The sequence below is a fragment of the Dipodomys ordii genome, unplaced genomic scaffold (genome assembly GCF_000151885.1).
Source record: "Dipodomys ordii isolate 6190 unplaced genomic scaffold, Dord_2.0 Scaffold63, whole genome shotgun sequence".
Classification (NCBI taxonomy): Eukaryota; Metazoa; Chordata; class Mammalia; order Rodentia; family Heteromyidae; genus Dipodomys; species Dipodomys ordii.
Genome location: NW_012267279.1, coordinates 3,778,871 through 3,797,045, shown reverse-complemented (window position 1 = coordinate 3,797,045; position 18,175 = coordinate 3,778,871). Strand labels below are relative to the sequence as shown.

Genomic DNA, 18,175 nt, shown 5'->3' with positions numbered 1-18,175 from the left:
CTTTCCCATTCTTAGGTACTGGTTGAGGAGTCTCTTGAACTTGCTTTTTGTACAGGCTGGTCTTGAGCCATGATCCTCTGTTCTTTTCAAATAGCTAGGATTATAGGTTGAGCTACTGTGCCAGACTTTTCTAGTATCCTAAAAGCCTACTATATCTTCCTGTGCATCTATCGCAAGATGTTTGAAGTTTTTATTATTTATTGAATATGTTTGCTTTTCCTTCAGCTTGCATCTTATCTCCTATGCCCATGATTTACAGATTTGTTCTTTTAAATGATATCCACAAGGTTTTGCATATTCCATTTATACTTAGAAAATTTAAATTTATTATCTGCTTTTTCTAATACATGTACCTTATCTTCAAGCAGATATTAATTTGTCTCAGTCTACTAGTGGAACTTTCAATTTCATTTAACAAAGTTTTCATTTCCTGATTTAATTATTTTTCAGAATTTCTATATTTTTGATGAGTCCTCTTTAATATCTTGTATTCTTTATTTTGTTAATTTTTAAATTTTTGTTTTTAATTCAGTGGTACTGGAGCTTGAACTCAGAGACTTGCACTTGCTAAGTAGGTGCTCTACTGCTTGAGCCACTCTTCTTTTTTACAGTGAGTATTTTCAAGATAAGATCTTGCTTTATGCCCAGGATCTCATTTTTATGTCTAGTCAGACTGCACTACTGTCCTCCTATTTGTGCTTTCTCATGTAGCTAGGATGATTGTGTTTCCCCTATAGTTTAGGATATTGGCTGGGCAGAGATCCTTCTAATCTCTGCCTCATAAATAGTGTTACAGGCTTGAACTACAACCCCTGGCTCATTCAGGTCTTTATTAGAATTTCCTTGGCATTCATTCAGGTGTTTTGTTTCCTTTTCAATATCATTAATCTTTCTCATAATAATTCTTTTGAATTCTTTGAGATTATATCCACTTCGCTTATATTTTTTTGTTATCATGGAGTCTTGTTGCCTTAATTTTGTTTTTTTCAGTTTTCTGTCTGGGTTATGGTTTCCACATCTGCAGCAAAGTCATTAGTTGGATCTGTCACCTATTCTTTCACTTGAAATAGTCTCAGTGCTCTGGCAGGACAGTGTGGTGGGCTGACTTCAGTTGCTGTTTTCATCACTGAGCTGGGAGTATGACTTAATAGCCAGGCATTTGCCTACATGTCCAAGAAGCTGGACTTGATTCCTACAAATGCTCAGATTGAGGAAAACTAGCTGGAGTCCCTTGGACAAGGATTAGTTGTTCACTTCTTGGCTGACTTTACTATAGATATTATCCCCGTTTTTGTGTGTGTATGGGGAGCCCCTGTTGGCCACTAGGAGCTTTACAGCCTTTGGGCTAAGCTTGTTTCCACCTGTTCCAGATCACTTGTGTCTCCAGGAGCACAAGTGTTCTAGCCTAGAGATGATTCCCAGATGTGACAGAGTTGGAGAGTAAACAGAGCATTGAGTTCTGCACCGGCAGGAGGAAAACTGAGAAGACCTAGACACTGCTCACTGATCTTAGTGTTTACAAACCTTGGCTGGCAGTTTGCTCCACTGTGGATGGAGGAGACTGTGGAAATAATGTTCTTAGGTTTGGACTTGGAGTCCTTAATCCCATCTGGCAACAAGTACCTACTGGGATGAAATCCTGGTAGTGTTCTTCAGTGCCTTTAGATTCTGTTCAGCAGTTCCCTTTGTGTGTGTGTTTGTGGGAGAGGCTATGAAATGAAAGTGACTCATTTGGAGGATCTGTGCTCAGCAGTAAATTCTTGCTGAAATACAGTTTTTGGAGGTGGACCTCAGTCCTTTCAGTTTCTGTCACCCTCTTGTGGGGAAGAGACTGGAAATCACTTGATTCAGAAGGCCTGAGTTGGAACCTCAAACCCTCCTGTCAGCAAACACAAGCTGGATTGTAGTTCCCAGTGTTTTTAGACCCTGCCTAGCAGTCAAGTGTGGAAGCTCTAAAAATCACCTGATCATGAAGGCCTGGCATCGGTCTCACAGCCAATACAGAGGCAGACTGTGGAGGACATATATTGTGCCAGTTATAATCTTGGTACTCAGTTTCCTCTGTGACCTTTCAACTGTAGGATTCACTGCTTGTAAGGAATAACAGAGATTCTGCATCACTATGACTTTGCTCCCCACTTCTTGACCTTCTCTGTAGATCGGTGTCAGACTCTTTTTTTTTTTTGGGGTCCGGTCGTGGGACCTGAACTATGGGCCTGGGCGCTGTCCCTCAGCTCTTCAGCTCAAGGATAGCACTCTACCACTTGAGCCACAGTGCCACTCCCAGCTTTTTTCTTTTTTCTTATGTGGTGCTGAGGAATCGAACCCAGGGCCTCAGGCATGCAAGGCAAGCGCTCTACCACTGAGCCACCTTCCCAGCCCCCGGTGTCAGACTCTTAACATGGTCACCTCTTACCTACTTTCCAGAGATTGTGATAGGATGTCCCAGGACTTCCTGATCTGTGATTGGTCTTTGCTTTCAAGACCTCAGTATATCTCAGTCTTGAACAATGGGCTCTTACTCAGGTAGTGTCTTGCTATGGCATTCAGAGATGATGATAATGTCAGAATGTCTTTCTTCACTGAGGCTAACTAACTGCCCACACCAAAACAGTCACTGACTCACCAAATCTCCATGTGTTCAAAGCTTGAAGAGAGTGTGGGCTTATCCTGTACCTAGAATTGCCAGTCTGTTACCTGGCCCACCTTACGATTGAATCTTCAGCTTCACCTCCTGCTTCCAGGGAACCTGTATGAGGATTGGAACTGTTTGCTACTTTTCTCTATAATCTCTTTCTGATGTTCTCACAGTTGTCAAATGTCAGCACAACTTAAGAAATATGTATATACGTAAAAAGAATGAAGAATATGACATAATTCAGTTTCTAATGATTTTTCCTATATGACAATTACATAATAAAAATAACTTTTTTTTTTTGGTCGGTGGTGAGGCTTGAACTCAGTCTGGTTGGTGTCCTTGAGTTCTTTTGCTCAAGGCTAGTACTCTATCACTTTGAGCCACAACTCTACTTCCAGTTTTCTGGTGATAAATTGGAGATGAGAGCATCACAGACACTCCTGCCCAGGCTGGCTTTGAACTGCAGTCCTCAGATCTCAGCCTCCTGAGTAGCTAGGATAATAGGCTGGTGCTACCATTACCCAGCTAGTAAAGGTAATTTTAGTAGTAAAAATAATTGTAATGATAATGACTAACATCTGTGGACAATTAATATTTAGACAGGCATTATTTTTGATGTTGTGCATATATTCATTCTCATAAGTCTTAGCAAGATGTTTATCAGGCATGATCTTTTACTCATCTCCATTTGTCAGATGAGGAAAGGCACATGAAGGTTAAATAAATTTCCTCTTGGTGAGTGAAAGCAGGACACAAATCCTGCTTGTGGACTTCAAAAACTAGGGCACTTAACTACTTTGCATCATTATTGAATTCCTGTTTGATGTATGGAGTATTTTTATCTTTAATATAATGAATACTAAACTGGTATTTCTTTGTATTTTACATAATATAAAAGACTATTTCACTTGGAGATTTTTTTCTCAAACAATTACAAATTTTGTAGTAAAACAACTTTTACAATTTACAAATAATTTATATCTACACTTCAAAGGATTTTGAAAAATACTTGTGGTTTTGAAGAAAATTTATGAAATGCATAATATATATAAATTTTGGATTGTCTGAACTTTCTTAATTATTGTTTCTTATTTTTTAGTTGAGTGGTGATTTTATGCAATGGCTTCAAGCCACAGTTCTTCACCAGTGCCTCAAGGAAGCAGTGATGTCTTCTTTAAAAAAGAGGTAGATTCAGCAAAACATATTCGACATGTGCAGTCACTGCCAGATGTGTGTCCCAAGGAGCCCACAGGTAATAATTTTTTAATTTTGTACTGGGTTGGAACTCATGGCCTTGGTACTGTCCTTTAGCTTTTTTTCTCTAAGTTGACACTCTACCACTTGAGTCACAGCTCCACTTTTGTTTTTCTTTTTTGGTAGTTAATTGGACATAGAGCCTCATGAACTTTTCTGTTAGGACTGGCCTCAAACCAGCCTGACCCCTAAAGATAGTGATGAATTATTTAGGGTTGTAAAATACAGGAAGGCTGTGATAGCCTTATGGAGAAAACACATGTGTGGAAAGTACTTGTGTATAATAAGCTTTGCTCAGGCATGAGTTAGAGCTGTTAGCATGGGTTCAGTGTTATGAATCAGTGATAAGTTGAGAGGCAGTGTCTTTAAACAAAAATATACATCAAATAAGCCTATGTATCTTAATGATTCATGAAAAGAAATCTCATGACTTCAGGCTCACAAGAAACTTGAATTCTCCTAGGAGCAGTAATTCAGTATTTGTTAATTAGGCATTTATAATCACTTCATAGAACAAATGGTGGTAATTGTGTATTCTTTCCTATATTATTAATGCCACAGCAATATTATGTCAGCCAAATAAAGGGATTTGAGTCAAGAATGCGCTGTATATACTTTTAATTCCTTTGGTAACTGATACTGGAAGATAATTAGTTGATTTCTGTTAGTATATCATGGAAGAGACAGTTTGGTTGGTTTGTATACTTGTATATATAGAACACATTTTACAGAGTTTTCTTGTTTACTTTTGCAGGTGATTCAAATAGTTTATGTGTTGCTCCATCTCTAGTTACAGATCAACATAGATGGACTATATATCATTCCAAAGTAAATCTCCCAGCAGCATTAAATGATCCTAGATTAGCAAAAAGAGAATCTGACTTCTTCACAAAAACATGGGGATTGGACTTTGTGGACACCGAAGTCATACCTTCGTTCTACCTCCCACAGATCAGCAAGGAACATTTTACAGCATATCAACAGGAAATCTCTCAGGTAAAAACTAAGTTTGAAAGTAGTTGTAGTAGGGTCAAAAATAAATTTACATTTGATTTATTATAAATTTTTGACCAATGTTTTTTCCCCCTTTTTTCTTGTTAAAGCTTTAACATTTATTTGTTTTCTGTTAGGAGGTGGGGAGTAATATATGAAAGACAGAACAAGTATATTTCTCTATTAAACAAATGATTGATTAGTGACTACAGCAGACACATAGGAGGTATTAATTTTCTCTCTGGTGGTCACTGTCATAACACCTAGATTTCCCTCTAGATTCCCCCTTCCTGACAGTCCTCAGCTGTCAGTCTCTTTTAGGTATTGCCTCAGAAAAAGAGTTTATTACCTCAGTTTATCAGTAATTTTTGAGGAGCCTATCACATTCCTTTTAGACCTTATCTATACAAATTCTATCTTGGGTTATGTTTTTCTTTAGATATATTTTAATACATTTCTATTTTTTACTGAATATCAGAGTTACACATTACTTATTAGTACTAAGGTTTGATTTGTACCCTATCTTACCAGTCAAGGAAGAAACGGTTCTATTTTGCTTATAAAGCCAGATGATTTTTAAGATTTAAGAAATTATAGAGTAGACCTGTTTCTGTGTCTGTAATTTCCACAGCCAATGTAGAGTATCTAGCAGATAGCCTTAATATATCTGGACATAATTGTAATTCAGTATGTCATATTAAACTGTGTCTAAAAGTAAGAATGGGGAGTTTGAGATGGTATATTACTCATTTTTAAATTGTTAGTGTCTGTTATTGATGTAGTTCTAACTACCATTTCAATCTTAAAAAAATAAAATGATACAAAATATCTTTCAGTATAGAAGGGCTGTAAATGCACATATGCATGTTTCTATGTTGCCCAGCTAGCCTCATACTACTGGGCTCAAATAGTCTTCTTGTCTCAGTGTCCTGCCACCACGTACAGATTTGTTGGATGAGACAAGGTGTTCTTTTTGCCCAGGCAGACCTCAAACTATGATTTTCCCAACCTCTACCTCTGAGTAGCTGTAGGCAGGCATATGTGAGCCTCTGGACCTGGACTCTTTTCTGTAAATTGCTTTTCCTCTTCCTTCTATTTATGAATATTTTATTATAATTGTATAAAATGAGGTAAGTATAGGATATAAGTGTCCAGTATTGTCTTTTCTTGAGATTGAGCCCAGATCCTTACATATATTAGGCAAATGTTCTAACTCTGATCTATTGCATCTTAGCAGTTTATAGTAGTATGTGGTTTATAAAGCATACCTATTACTTGTATTTATATTCAGAGGATTAATGATTTTATATTAAAAATCATACAACTAATTTGGCGTATTTTGATACTCTGTTGTGGAACATTCTACATAGCTTTGATCAAATTATCTTTTTATTAGAGAGAGAAGATTCATGAAAGATGCAAGAATATTTGTCCTCCTAAAGATACCTTTGACAGGAGTCTTTTACATACTCATGGTATGTGTATGTGTTATTTGTAGATAAAAAAGCATAGCATAAATATTTAAGAATACAATTTGTACTTTGGAATCTTGTTTCCAATCATAACTTTTATTTCTAGTTTTTTATTTTGTTTTGTTTTGTTTTTTGGTGGTATTGGGGATTGAAGCCAGGGCCTTGTTCATATTTGGCACATACTTTATACTGCATTACATTCTAATCCTTATAATTTTTGTTGTTGTTGTTGTTTTGGTCATTTGGTCATGGGACTTGAACTTTGGGCCTGGGTGCTGTCCCTGAGCTCTTCAGCTCAAGGCAAGTACTCTACCACTTGAGCCACAGTGCCACTTCCGGTTTCCTGGTAGTTAATTGGAGATGAGTCTCATGGACTTTTCTGTCTGGGCTGGCTTTGAACCGTGATCCTCAGATCTCAGCCTCCTGAGTAGTTAGGATTATAGGCGTGAGCCATCTGTGCCTGGCTCTAATCCTTATAAATTTTTTTTTTTGTCAGTCCTGGGGCTTTGACTTTGGGTCTGGACACTGTCCCTGAGCTTCATTTGCTCAAGGCTAGCACTCTACCACTTGAGTCACAATGTTACTTCTGGCTTTTTGTGTTTATGTGGTACTGAGGAATTGAACCCAGGGCTTCATGCATGCAAGGCACGCACTCTACCACTAAGCCACATTCCCAGCCCTAATCCTTATAATTTTTAGAACATAATGCTATAATCTTTTCTAAATCCTTTACTGTGACAAGTACTTAATATCTTGGTGCTGGATACTTTGTTGCTTAAAAGTAGATAAATAAGCTGGGTTCTGGTGGTTTATACATGCGATCCAGCTACTCAGGAGGCTGAGATCTCTGGATTGAGGTTTGAAGCTAAGCTAGGCAGGAAAATTCATGAGAGTCTTATTTTGGGTGGTCATAGGGCTTGAATTCAGAGCACTGTCCTTTAGCTTTTTTTGCCCAAGGCTAGTGCTCTACCACTTTGAGCCGTAGGATCATTTCTGGTTTTATGGTTATTTGGAGATAAGAGTCTCATGGACTCTTTCTTGCCCAGGCAAGAGATCCTCAGATCTCAGTCTCCTGAGTGGCTAGAATTACAGACATGAGATACTGGCCCCTGGCTTATGAGACTCTTACCTCCAATAAACTACTAAAAAAACCTTGGAAGTGAAGCTGAGGTTCTAGTGATAGAGAACTAGCCTTGAGCATAAGCTCAGGGACATTGCCCAGACCCTGAGGTCAAGCCTGGGCTGACACTGTGGGGAAAAAGAAAAAAAAAAGATGAATAAGATGAATAACGAAAAATTAACGCTTAATTGCAACACTCTATGTTAAGGCTTTGTAAGGTTGAACACACAATATTCTACCTCACTTTAGGAAATTTCCAAGATCTAATGATTACGTATGTTTTAAAATAGTGTGAAACAGTGATGTATTTCATATTTCTTGGGAATACTTAGAATAAAAATAAAAGGAATTGATACAAAGTCATAGATCTAGTCAAAAGAGTTGTAAGGGGGCTGGGAAGGTGGCTCAGTGGTAGAGCGCTTGCCTTGCATGCCTGAGGCCCTGGGTTCGATTCCTTAGCACCACATAAGCAAAAAGAAAAAAAGCTGGAAGTGGCGCTGTGGCTCAGGTGGTAGAGTGCTAGCCTTGAGCTGAAGAGCTGAGGGATAGTGCCCAGGCCCAGAGTTCACGCCCCATGACCGGACCCAAAAAAACAAAAACAAAAGAGTTGTAAGAACCTATTGTGTTGGCTGTACTTCAATAAGAGATGTAACTGAAATAGTGGGCAGGGACCAGGTCATGAAGAGTCTTGTATGCCATGCTTAGGAATTACTTTATTGAAAGGCAGAATAAAGCTATACAGAATAATTTAACTAGACATGGTCAGATTTATAATTACATATTTTATTCTGAAAACAGTGTGGATCATGAATTTTGAGGCATTGATTAAGAAGACAGTCAGAAGCCACTGCAGTGCTGAGTAGGAAATAGGGTGCCAATAACAGTTACAGTGGAAATGAGGAAGTTAGAACTAAATACTTCACAGATCTAGGCACAGGTTTTAATACCTGGCAATGGAGAAAAATGATTGAGGGATGACTCTCATGTTTCTTGTTTATGCAGCTATCTAGGTAGGAGGTGCAGTTCATCTAAAAAAACAAAATAGGGCTGAGAAAGTGGCTCAGTGGAAGAGTGCTTGCCTTGCATGCATGAGGCCCTGGGTTCGACTCCTCAGCACCACATAAGCAAAAAGAAAAAAGCCGGCAGTGGTGCTGTGGCTCAAGTGGTAGAGCGCTAGCCTTGAGCTGAAGAGCTGAGGGACAGCGCCCAGGCCCAGAGGTCAGGCCCCACAACCGGACCTCCAAAAAAAAATTAAAAAAAAATAAAGAAGCAAAATAGGAAGGGAAATGGAGGCTAGTTTTGTTGCAAAATGACATGTGTAACTGGCAACCTAGAGCCCTGGAAAGAAGAAATGAAGATAGGCTGAAAAATATAGGCTGGACATTATTAGAGATATTATGCAAGACAATAGTGTAGTAGTTGAATCCAAGGGTGCAAGATTACCAAGGGAAGATATGAATAATAAAGAGGAAAGGATTGCTGCTAGGACAGTGTGAAGTTACCATCTCCCCTCCCCCACCCCTTCTTTTGTCCTGGGGCTTGAATTCAGGGCCTGAGCACTGTCCCTGAGCTTTATTTGCTTAAGGCTAGCACTCTACTACTTGAGCCACAGTGTCACTTCTGGCTTTTTGTGTTTATGTGGTACTGAGGAATCGAACCCAGGGCTTCATGAATGCTAGGCAAACACTCTACCACTAAGCCACATTCCCAGCCTGATATTTTTTGATCATAAGAAATTCTAATGAAGCTGGTTACCAGTGTTTCACAGCCGTCTATATTCCTAGCTACTCAGATAGCTGAGATCTCAGGATTGTGTATGAAGACAGCTGGGCAATTAACTAGCAAAAAGCTCAAAGTAGAGCTGTGGATCAAGTAGTAGTATTCTTGAGTGACAAAGCTAAAGGATAGCACCCAGACGTGAGTTCAAATCCTAGCACTAAAACACAAACACACACACACACACAGAAGAAGGAAGAAAGGAAGAAAAGTTTTGAATAGGATATGATGGGTATTTTAAATAATAAAAAGTTTCTATTCTAGAATTTAATTCATTTTCTGATACTACATAGCATCCTAAATTTAATTTAAAAACTTAATAAAAGATAATCAAAAGACTTGAAATGTATTTAGCTGTTTCATTACTACTAAATGATTGATTACACTTGTTTGAAGCTTCTTTCTTGTTCAGAGCTTCCCCTTAGGCAGATATCATCAAGTAAGAATACTTGATGAAGGAAAAACCTAGAGTAGTTATTTGGTTGTAATCTAGTGTAATATTACATTTGTCAAAATATGTATATTATGGGAGTAAAATTAAAACAACTTTAAAAGATTATATTTTCCCTTTTCCTTTTATCATAGATAAATCCAGGACAGATCTGGAGCAAGTACCTAAGGTAAGAAAGTATAAAAATAAGAATACTGCTTTTTAATATTTGATCCTTTTATTTTGCCTTATAAAATTTTCATTTGGCTATTTTTTTTGACAGACCATTTTGCTGCTTTTGGGGCTTTGGTCTTGCTTTTTTAAAATGAAAAATTAATTTCATTTGGCAAATATTGTATGTAATTTTCTTTTTTGTACCATCAGTCTCTTCCTCATTATTGAAACCTGGAAATATGTTTTAAGTATCTATATTCTAAAAAGAATTTGTTGATCTTACTATCAGATTACTAAGAGATAGTTTCTTGGCATTAAAAAATTGGTAGTGTGGGGCTGGGAAGGTGGCTCAGTGGTAGAGTGCTTGCCTTGAATGTATGAGGCCCTGGGTTCGATTCCTCAGCACCACATAAGCAGAAAAAGATGGAGGTGGTGCTGTGGCTGAAGTGGTAGAGTGCTAGCTTTGAGCAGAAGAGCTGAAGGACAGTGTCCAGGCCCAGAGTTCAAACTCCACAACCAGCAAAAAACACCCATAAATAAATAAAATAAAAATTGAAAGCACTTTTGTAATAGCTGCATTCTTTTTTGGGAAGAGAATCCATTTACTTCTTCATGGTCTCAAAGTGATCTGTGACAGTTGTTACTTAGGATGAGAAAGAAACAAGTGGAGAGGGAAACTTTTAAGTTCTTTGCCTACAAAATAAAATTTAAGGCTCTTCATGATTTGCTTCTATCAGAGTCATACTTCTCACTTCTGTCTACTCCTCTTTACATACTCTACTTCAAACAACTTTTTGCTAGTACCCTACTTGCACTGTTTTCTCAGCCTGGAAATTCATTTTTTACTTTTTCCTGTTTTAAATCCTTTACAATTTTTGCTTCTCAACTAGACATAATTGGCCCTCTTGCCAAATTCCCATAACATTTTATCTAGGCTCCCCTCCCCCCAAATACTCTTCTTACAAAGTATTTATCCACTTATCCCTTGGTATCTAGGGTTCCCCTTTCCCTATTAAGGATACTAAAATTGGACAATGCTCTGATGTCTTATATTTTGCTTATAACCTTCTCATATCCTCTAAATTACTTAATGAGATAACTCATACAACACAAATAGTTGTTTTACTATACTGCTTGAGAATAATGACAAAGAAACACAGATGTATTTTTTGCCAAATAATTTCTTTTACAAATGTCATTCCTTCCTTCATTTTCCCCCCTCTAGTCCCCCTCCTGTTACATAGTTCATTTTTACACAGTGTACATTCAATATACTGACTGCATTTGCTTATTCTTCCTATCTCCATTCTTGTGTTCTCCCCAAAAACATGTTCTCTTTCCTGGTATTTGTTTTGATAAATAAAATTTTAGTTGTTCAGATAAGTTACACCTTTGGATTCCTCCCATAAACATATTCTCCTTTAGTCAAACTGAATAATTTCAATCCTCATTTGGTTCAGTCTATAGATGTGAAACCTGAAGATAGAGAGGGTTGACCATATATGTATTTTATCACGTTCCATGGGCTGAAAGCTCCTTGAGATTAGGATTGTAACTTATTTGTTTCTAAGTAGATATTTATTAATGCTGTTAATATTAAAGAGGAACTAAAAAAATACTTATTTCCTGGTTATGTTTTCCCTAACATTCATACTAGCTTTTTTGGATATAGGTGCAATGAATTAGTAAATAAAATATAGCAATAAATTGGTTAAACCATGTTTTAGGCCTTATGCTAAGTGCTAAGGATATAGTAATTAATAATCTATAATTATAACCCTGAAGGAAGATCTGGGCTCCAAAGAGAGTTATGCATATTAAATAGCTTCTGAAGTACACGATAAACAATTGAATATATGTGGTGTACTTGTGTTCACAGGTATGAGTGATTAATCTTTGAATCATACACAACTATTTACTCCTTTGGTTAGGTCATCTCTTGTAAGGGTGTGTAAATACTTAGCTATAAGAATGTATAAAAGTGGCCAAGTACACTGGTGCATGCTTGTACTTGAAACTACTAGGATCTAGAGGTAAGATTGAGTTCTAAGGCTAGAGACTTTATTTGAAAAATAACTAAAAGCATAAAGGGCTGAGTTTATGGTTCAACAGATAGAGTATTTAACTAGCAACAGTGAAGTCTGAGTTCTATACCACAATACCAAAAAGGTGTGAAAGATAATTGAGTGATCATAGAATGTAATATGTCATTAGTGAGAAGGAATGACAAGAAACAAATAGATAAATAGATACAAAAGAAATGAATTCTGCATACTATTCAGTATTATTTGGTCTGTGAGTCATGAGAATTCACAAAACGTTCTAAGCAGAGAAGTTAATTCAGTTTTATGTGACATTTTAGAATGGTATCTCTGACAGCAATGACAGATACTCCCAATGTTAGGAGGGACATTGGTAAATAGCTGTTTACTAGTCAGAGAAAATGAAGAGCTGAACAGATGAATGCTGAGGAGATAGACAGAGGTAATTCAAGAAATATTTAGGAAATGTAATAGGTAGCTCTTACTGATGAGTTGGATATAGTATGTATGAAGAGTATCTCTTCATAAAACTTAGTTGTAAATGTTAGTGTGTTATTCTAAAAACTAAATTTGAAGGGATTTGAGCAGGAGAAAGTAGAAAAATAAGCGGTAAATGAATTAGACTATAGAGTAAGGGAACGACCTTCTCCTCTGATAAATGCTAAAAACTTTTTTTTTTTGGGTCCGGTCGTGGGGCCCGAACTCTGGGCCTGGGTGCTGTCCCTCAGCTCTTCTGCTCAAGGCTAGCGCTCTACCACTTGAGCCACAGCGACATTTCCGGCTTTTTTCCTTTTGCTTATGTGGTGCTGAGGAATCGAACCCAGGGCCTCAGGCCTGCAAGGCAAGCACTCTACCACTGAGGCACCTTCCCAGCCCCTAAAAACATTTTTTAATATCCTGTGTGAACATTTTAAACGTGACTCGCCAAGTTTACTTTAACTGTAAATTTTGGATCTAGAGTTTTGTGTGAATAAATAATTACTATTTGCTTTTGCTATTCACACTCAAGATCCAAGTTAATTTTTGTTTAATGGTTTTGTAATGTTGGAGGAGTAATGGATATAGAGAAAATGTTGTAATCTAATTGGGGAAATATGTATTCTTTTACTAGATTTTTATGAAACCAGATTTTGCCTTGGATGATTCCTTAACTTTTAATTCAGTTTTACCATGGTCTCATTTTAATACTGCTGGTGGAAAAGGAAATCGTGATGCAGCTTCCTCAAAGTTACTTCAAGAAAAGGTAATTGTTCCTTGACTTTTTTCCTATAGAATACTGGTAATACCATTTTGGTTGAGTGATAATTACTTGTGTGGGCTCAGATGAGCTCTTCTTTCAATTTCTTTCTTTTGGGGAGAATAACAAAGGAGGAGGTAACAATGCTCGACGAGAAATGTACTCATTACCTTACTCATGTAACTGTAACCCTCTTTACAATAAAATAAAATTTTAAAGGGGCTGGGAAGGTGGCTCAGTGGTAGTGTGCTTGCCTCGAATGTGTGAGGCCCTGGGTTTGATTCCTCAGCACCACATAAACAGAAAAAGGCAGAAGTGGAGCTGTGGCTCACGTGCTAGAACACTAGTCTTGAACTGAAGAGCTGAGGGACAGCGCCCAGGCCCAGAGTTCAAGCCCTATGACCAATGCAAAAAATAAATAAATAAATTTCTCTCTTTTTCAGACTTAGGATTTTAGCCAAGAAACTCACGCATACTAGACAATTGCTCTATTGTTACTTGGCTACATCACCAGTTATTAAGTTCATCTTTGTTGTTAGTGATAATTGTAAACATTCTAATATTCTTTTGGAGCTAATGGGATTTCAAACTCAGGGTCTTGTTACTTACAAGGCAAATGAGTTACCACTTAAGCCACAATCCCCAGTGTTTTCCCTTTTTAGTTATGTTTCAGATAGTCTTGTACTTTTTGCCTATACATGTGATCCTCCTACCTATACCCATGTATAGCTGAGATTACAGGCAAGCTCTGCAACACTTGGCTTCTTTGCTGAGATGGGAATCTCACTTTTTTGCCTGAGTTGGCTTTGAACTGGGATCTTCCCAGTCTTCCCATAATAAAGGAATTACACACATCATCCATTGTACTTGGCCCAGCACTTTAATCTTAACTGGTACTAATAGTATTTTGGATTAGTGGAATAAAAGTTGTGTTTGTTAAAAAGGAAAAACATTCTGAGTGCTTCTCTCTCTGTCTCTCTTTCTTTCAAGTCCTGGGCTTGAACTCCTGTCTTAAGCTTTTGTGCTCAGGCTAGTGATCTAAAACTTGAGCCACAGCTCCTTTCCGGTAGGTTAGTGGAGATAAGAGAGTCATAGATTCTCTTGCTGGGCTTGCTTTGAACAACAATCCTGGATTTCAAGCTTTGGAGTATCTAGGATTAGAGGCATGAACCCACAAACAGACTCAGTGCATCTTTTCTAAAACTGATTGAAAGAATATATTAGATAACACAATGAATGCTTTGTATTTATCCCAAATGGTTTAGCTCTGCATCAGCTATTTTATAACCATGATAAGCACAGAAAGCAGCTTTTCCTGGGAAAAGCAAAAATTAGCTGGGGGGCTGGGAAGGTAGGTCAGTGGTAGAGCACTTGCCTTGCATTCATGAGGCCCTGGGTTTGATTCCTCAGCACCACATAAGCAGGAAAAAAAAGCCGGAAGTGGCACTGTGGCTCAAGTGGTAGAGTGCTAGCCTTGAGCTGAAGAGCTGAGGGACAGCGCCCAGGCCCAGAGTTCAGGCTCCACGATGAGACCACCCCCCCAAATAAAAATAACTGGGAATTTCCTGTGAATGAGCAAAAATATTATAGTTAAATACAGTATTTTGTTTTTATGAGCAAGGTAATGAGTCCATTTCCTATCAAGCATTGTTACTCCCCTTTTGTTTTCCCCTGCCCCCCCCTGCAAAGTTGTAAAGTTCGTTTTCAACATAGTGTCTTGTACATCTCACTGTTACAATGACTCATCCTGTATCCTTATTTCAGCATTTTGTTATTTCCCTTCCCCTCTCCAAATTAGAAAAATGTATACAAGATGCAGGATACCTGAATCAAATACAGTGACAACAGGGGTTGTACCATGAGGAAAGAACATACAAAGAAACAACAAAAAATCACATAGTACATTATAAGAACATTAAAAAGAACAGCAAGAAAGATAAAATCTCTTGTGTCCCTATCTTGGGTTCATTTCTCTTAGCATCAGGTTATATGGTCATATGAACGTAGCTTTTGGCCTCTTCTGCTCGTCCTAGACATATACTAATTATTGCAGATAAGGGAAACCATGGGACCTATGTTTCTTTGGGCCTGGCTTACTTCACTTAATATAATTTTTTCCAAGTCTTTCCCTTTCCTAACAAAGGGGATGGTGTCATTCTTTCTGATGGAGGCATAGAATTCCATTGTGTATATATACCACATTTTCTTGATCCATTCATCTACTGAGGGGCATCTGGGTTTGTTCCATATCTTAGCTATGGTAAATAATGCTGTGATAAACATAGTTGTGCTGGTAGCTTTAGTACGGCCTTGTTTGTGATCATTTGGGTAAATGCCTAAAAGTGGGATTGCTAGGTCATAGGGGAGTTCTATGTGAAGTCTTTTGAGGAACCTCCATACTGCTTTCCAAAGTGGTTGAACAAGTTTACACTCCCACCAGCAATGCAGTAGTGTTCCCTTTTGGCCACATCCCTTCCAGCATCTGTTGTTTCTAGATTTCTTGATTATAGCCATTCTAACTAGGGTGAGGTAGAGTCTCAATGTTGTTTTGATTTGCATGTCTTTTATGGCTAGAGAAGTTGAGCATTTCTTCATGTGTCTATTCCCATTGGTATGTCCTCTTCAGAGAAGTTTCTCTTTAAGTCTTTAGCCCACTTTTTAAATGGGCAGTTGTTTCTTTGAGGATTTGTTGTTGGACTTCATTTTTTGAGTTCTAAGTATATTTTAGATATGAGACCCTTGTCCATTGTATGGCTAGTGAAGATCTCCCAATCCGTGGGCTTTCTACTAATCTTGCTAACTATGTCCTTTGCCATGCAGAAGCTTTGCCGTTTCATGCAGTCCCATTTGTCCAACTTTTCTTTGATTTGTTGTGTTTCTGGGTCTTTATTAAGAAAATTCCGGCCTGTGCCAAGGAGCCCTAGAGTTTCTCCTATTCCTTCCTGTAATGTTTTCAGAGTGTCTGCTTTGACTCCGAGGTCTTTGATCCATTTGGAGTTGATTCTGGTACAGGGTGATATATAAAGATCTAGCTTTAGTTTTCTACAGGTGTTTAACCAGTTTTGCCAGCACCATTTACTGAAGAGCCTTTCTTCCCTCCCTCCCCCTCCTCCTCCTCCTCCTCCTCCTTTCTTCCTTCTTCTTCCTTCTTTTTTTTTTTTTTAAAGCTCCCTTATTGAAGATTAAGTGGCTGTAGGTTGTAGGTTCATTTCTGGGTGTTCAGTTCTATTCCATTTGTCCTCAGGTCTGTTCTTGTGCTAGTACCAAGCTGTTTTGACTACTATGATTTTGTAGTAGAGTTTGAGGTTTGGTATTGATACTCCTCCAGCACTGTTTTTGCTGCTAAAGATTCTTTTTGCTATTCAGAGTCCTTTATTGTTCCATATGAAATTTTGGATTGCTTTTTCTGTTTCCTTGAAAAATGAGGTTGGAATATTGATAGGTATCGCAGTGAAATTTGTAGATAGACTTTGGCAGTATTGCCATTTTCACAATGTTAGTCTTCCCAATCCAAGAGCATGTGAAGTTTTTCCACTTCCTTAGTTCTGCTTTAATTTCCTTTTTCACGTTTTTAAAGTTTTCATCAGAGGTCCTTCACTTCTTCTTGGGTGTTCTTTTTTTTTTTTTTGTCTGTCATGGGGCCTGAACTCTGGGCCTGGGCACTGTCCTCAGCTCTTCAGCTCTAGGCTAGTGCTCTATCACTTAAGCCACAGCACCACTTCTGTTTTTTTCTGCTTATGTGGTGCTGAGGAATCGAACCCAGGGCCTCATGCATGTAAGGCAAGCACTCTACCACTGAGCCACTTTCCTAGCCCTCCTTCACTTCTTTAGTTAACTCCTAGGTATTTTATTTTTTATGGGGCTATTACAAAAGGAGTTGTTTTCCTGATTTCAGCCGCACTCTTCTCATTATTGGCATACAGGAAAGCCATTGATTTTTGAGAGTTAATTTTGTATCCTGCTACTTTGCCAAAGGTTTGAATTAGCTTGAGTTACTTGGGAGTGGAGTCCATAGGTTCTTTAAATACAAGATCATGTCATCTGCAAAGAGGGAGAGTTTTACTTTTTCTTTCCCTATTTGGATCCCCTTTATGTTGGTATCTAAATATGGTATTCTTATGATATTTTTTTGCTTTACAAACCTTTATGTCATTAGTCAGAAGTACTTTAAAATTTCCAGTGTTCTGTATTTTAAAGTCATCATGTTGAAAATAATTTAAAATTTAGAACTTTAAATGTAACTTACTGAGAATTTTCTAAAACTTGGATAATAGAAACTTTTAGTTTCTGTTTTTTCTCAGAACTTGCTTAAGAGCCTTTCTAAAACTATGGTTTTTAAGTAAGAAAAAACTTTTTTTCTAGTGACATTGGTTGGCAGTTTGAAAGCTTTTCTCAGGAAAACTTTAATAAATTAGGTCCAGTTCTTCTCAGTAACTGAAGAACAGACAGGCTTGAAGAGAACAGGAGAAGAGATGTGGGGAAAGATGCATGAGTATTTTTTTCCCTCACAATTCAAAGGGATAGTGAGCTCACTTTTTCTTTTTTTTTTTTTAACTTCACTCTGCTGAAAATGATAGAGAAGGCTTGCTCCAGGTGTTATTTTTACATTTTTTATGCCCTGGAGGAAAACACCTCAAAAAAGAAAAGCAACAAAAATCTTATTGATCTATGCAAATAAAAGCAATAAAAATCTTATTGATCTATGCAAATACTTTGAAGAATATCTTGAAGATTATTTCTTCGATGTTATTTTAGTAGGAAATATTATGAATATTGATGAATCCTGAAAGCTTTGAAATTCAAATAAATATTTTATCCCCAGTATTTAAAGTGACGAAAGTAATGGATTTCCTTTTTATTTATAAGTCACAGAATCAGATTTCCTTTATTTGCATTCTGATTCCTTTTCTATTTTTTGTTAGGAGTGAATGAATTCTTTTTTTTTTTTTTGGTCGGTCGTGGGGCTTGAACTCTGGGCTTGGGCGCTGTCCCTCAGCTCTTCAGCTCAAGGCGAGCGCTCTACCACTTGAGCTACAGCG

General features: G+C 37.7%; 1 protein-coding gene across 4 annotated transcripts in view; it reads left to right on the top strand.

Moving 5' to 3' along the window:
- Positions 1-18,175, top strand: part of Vps54 (vacuolar protein sorting 54 homolog (S. cerevisiae)) — a 99,056-nt gene that overhangs the window by 20,781 nt on the left and 60,100 nt on the right. For 2 of the 4 annotated variants that reach the window (XR_001175302.1, XM_013022519.1), the window contains exons 2-6: positions 3,738-3,890; positions 4,647-4,888; positions 6,282-6,360; positions 9,839-9,873; positions 13,011-13,142. Coding sequence is in view for 3 of the 4 variants with exons in the window: in XM_013022519.1 (XP_012877973.1) it covers positions 3,758-3,890; positions 4,647-4,888; positions 6,282-6,360; positions 9,839-9,873; positions 13,011-13,142 (621 nt within the window). In the remaining variant the exon portion in view is untranslated. Of the gene's footprint in view, positions 1-3,737; positions 3,891-4,646; positions 4,889-6,281; positions 6,361-9,838; positions 9,874-13,010; positions 13,143-18,175 lie in introns of those variants that run through there. The other 2 variants (XM_013022520.1, XM_013022521.1) reach the window with 2 other exon arrangements.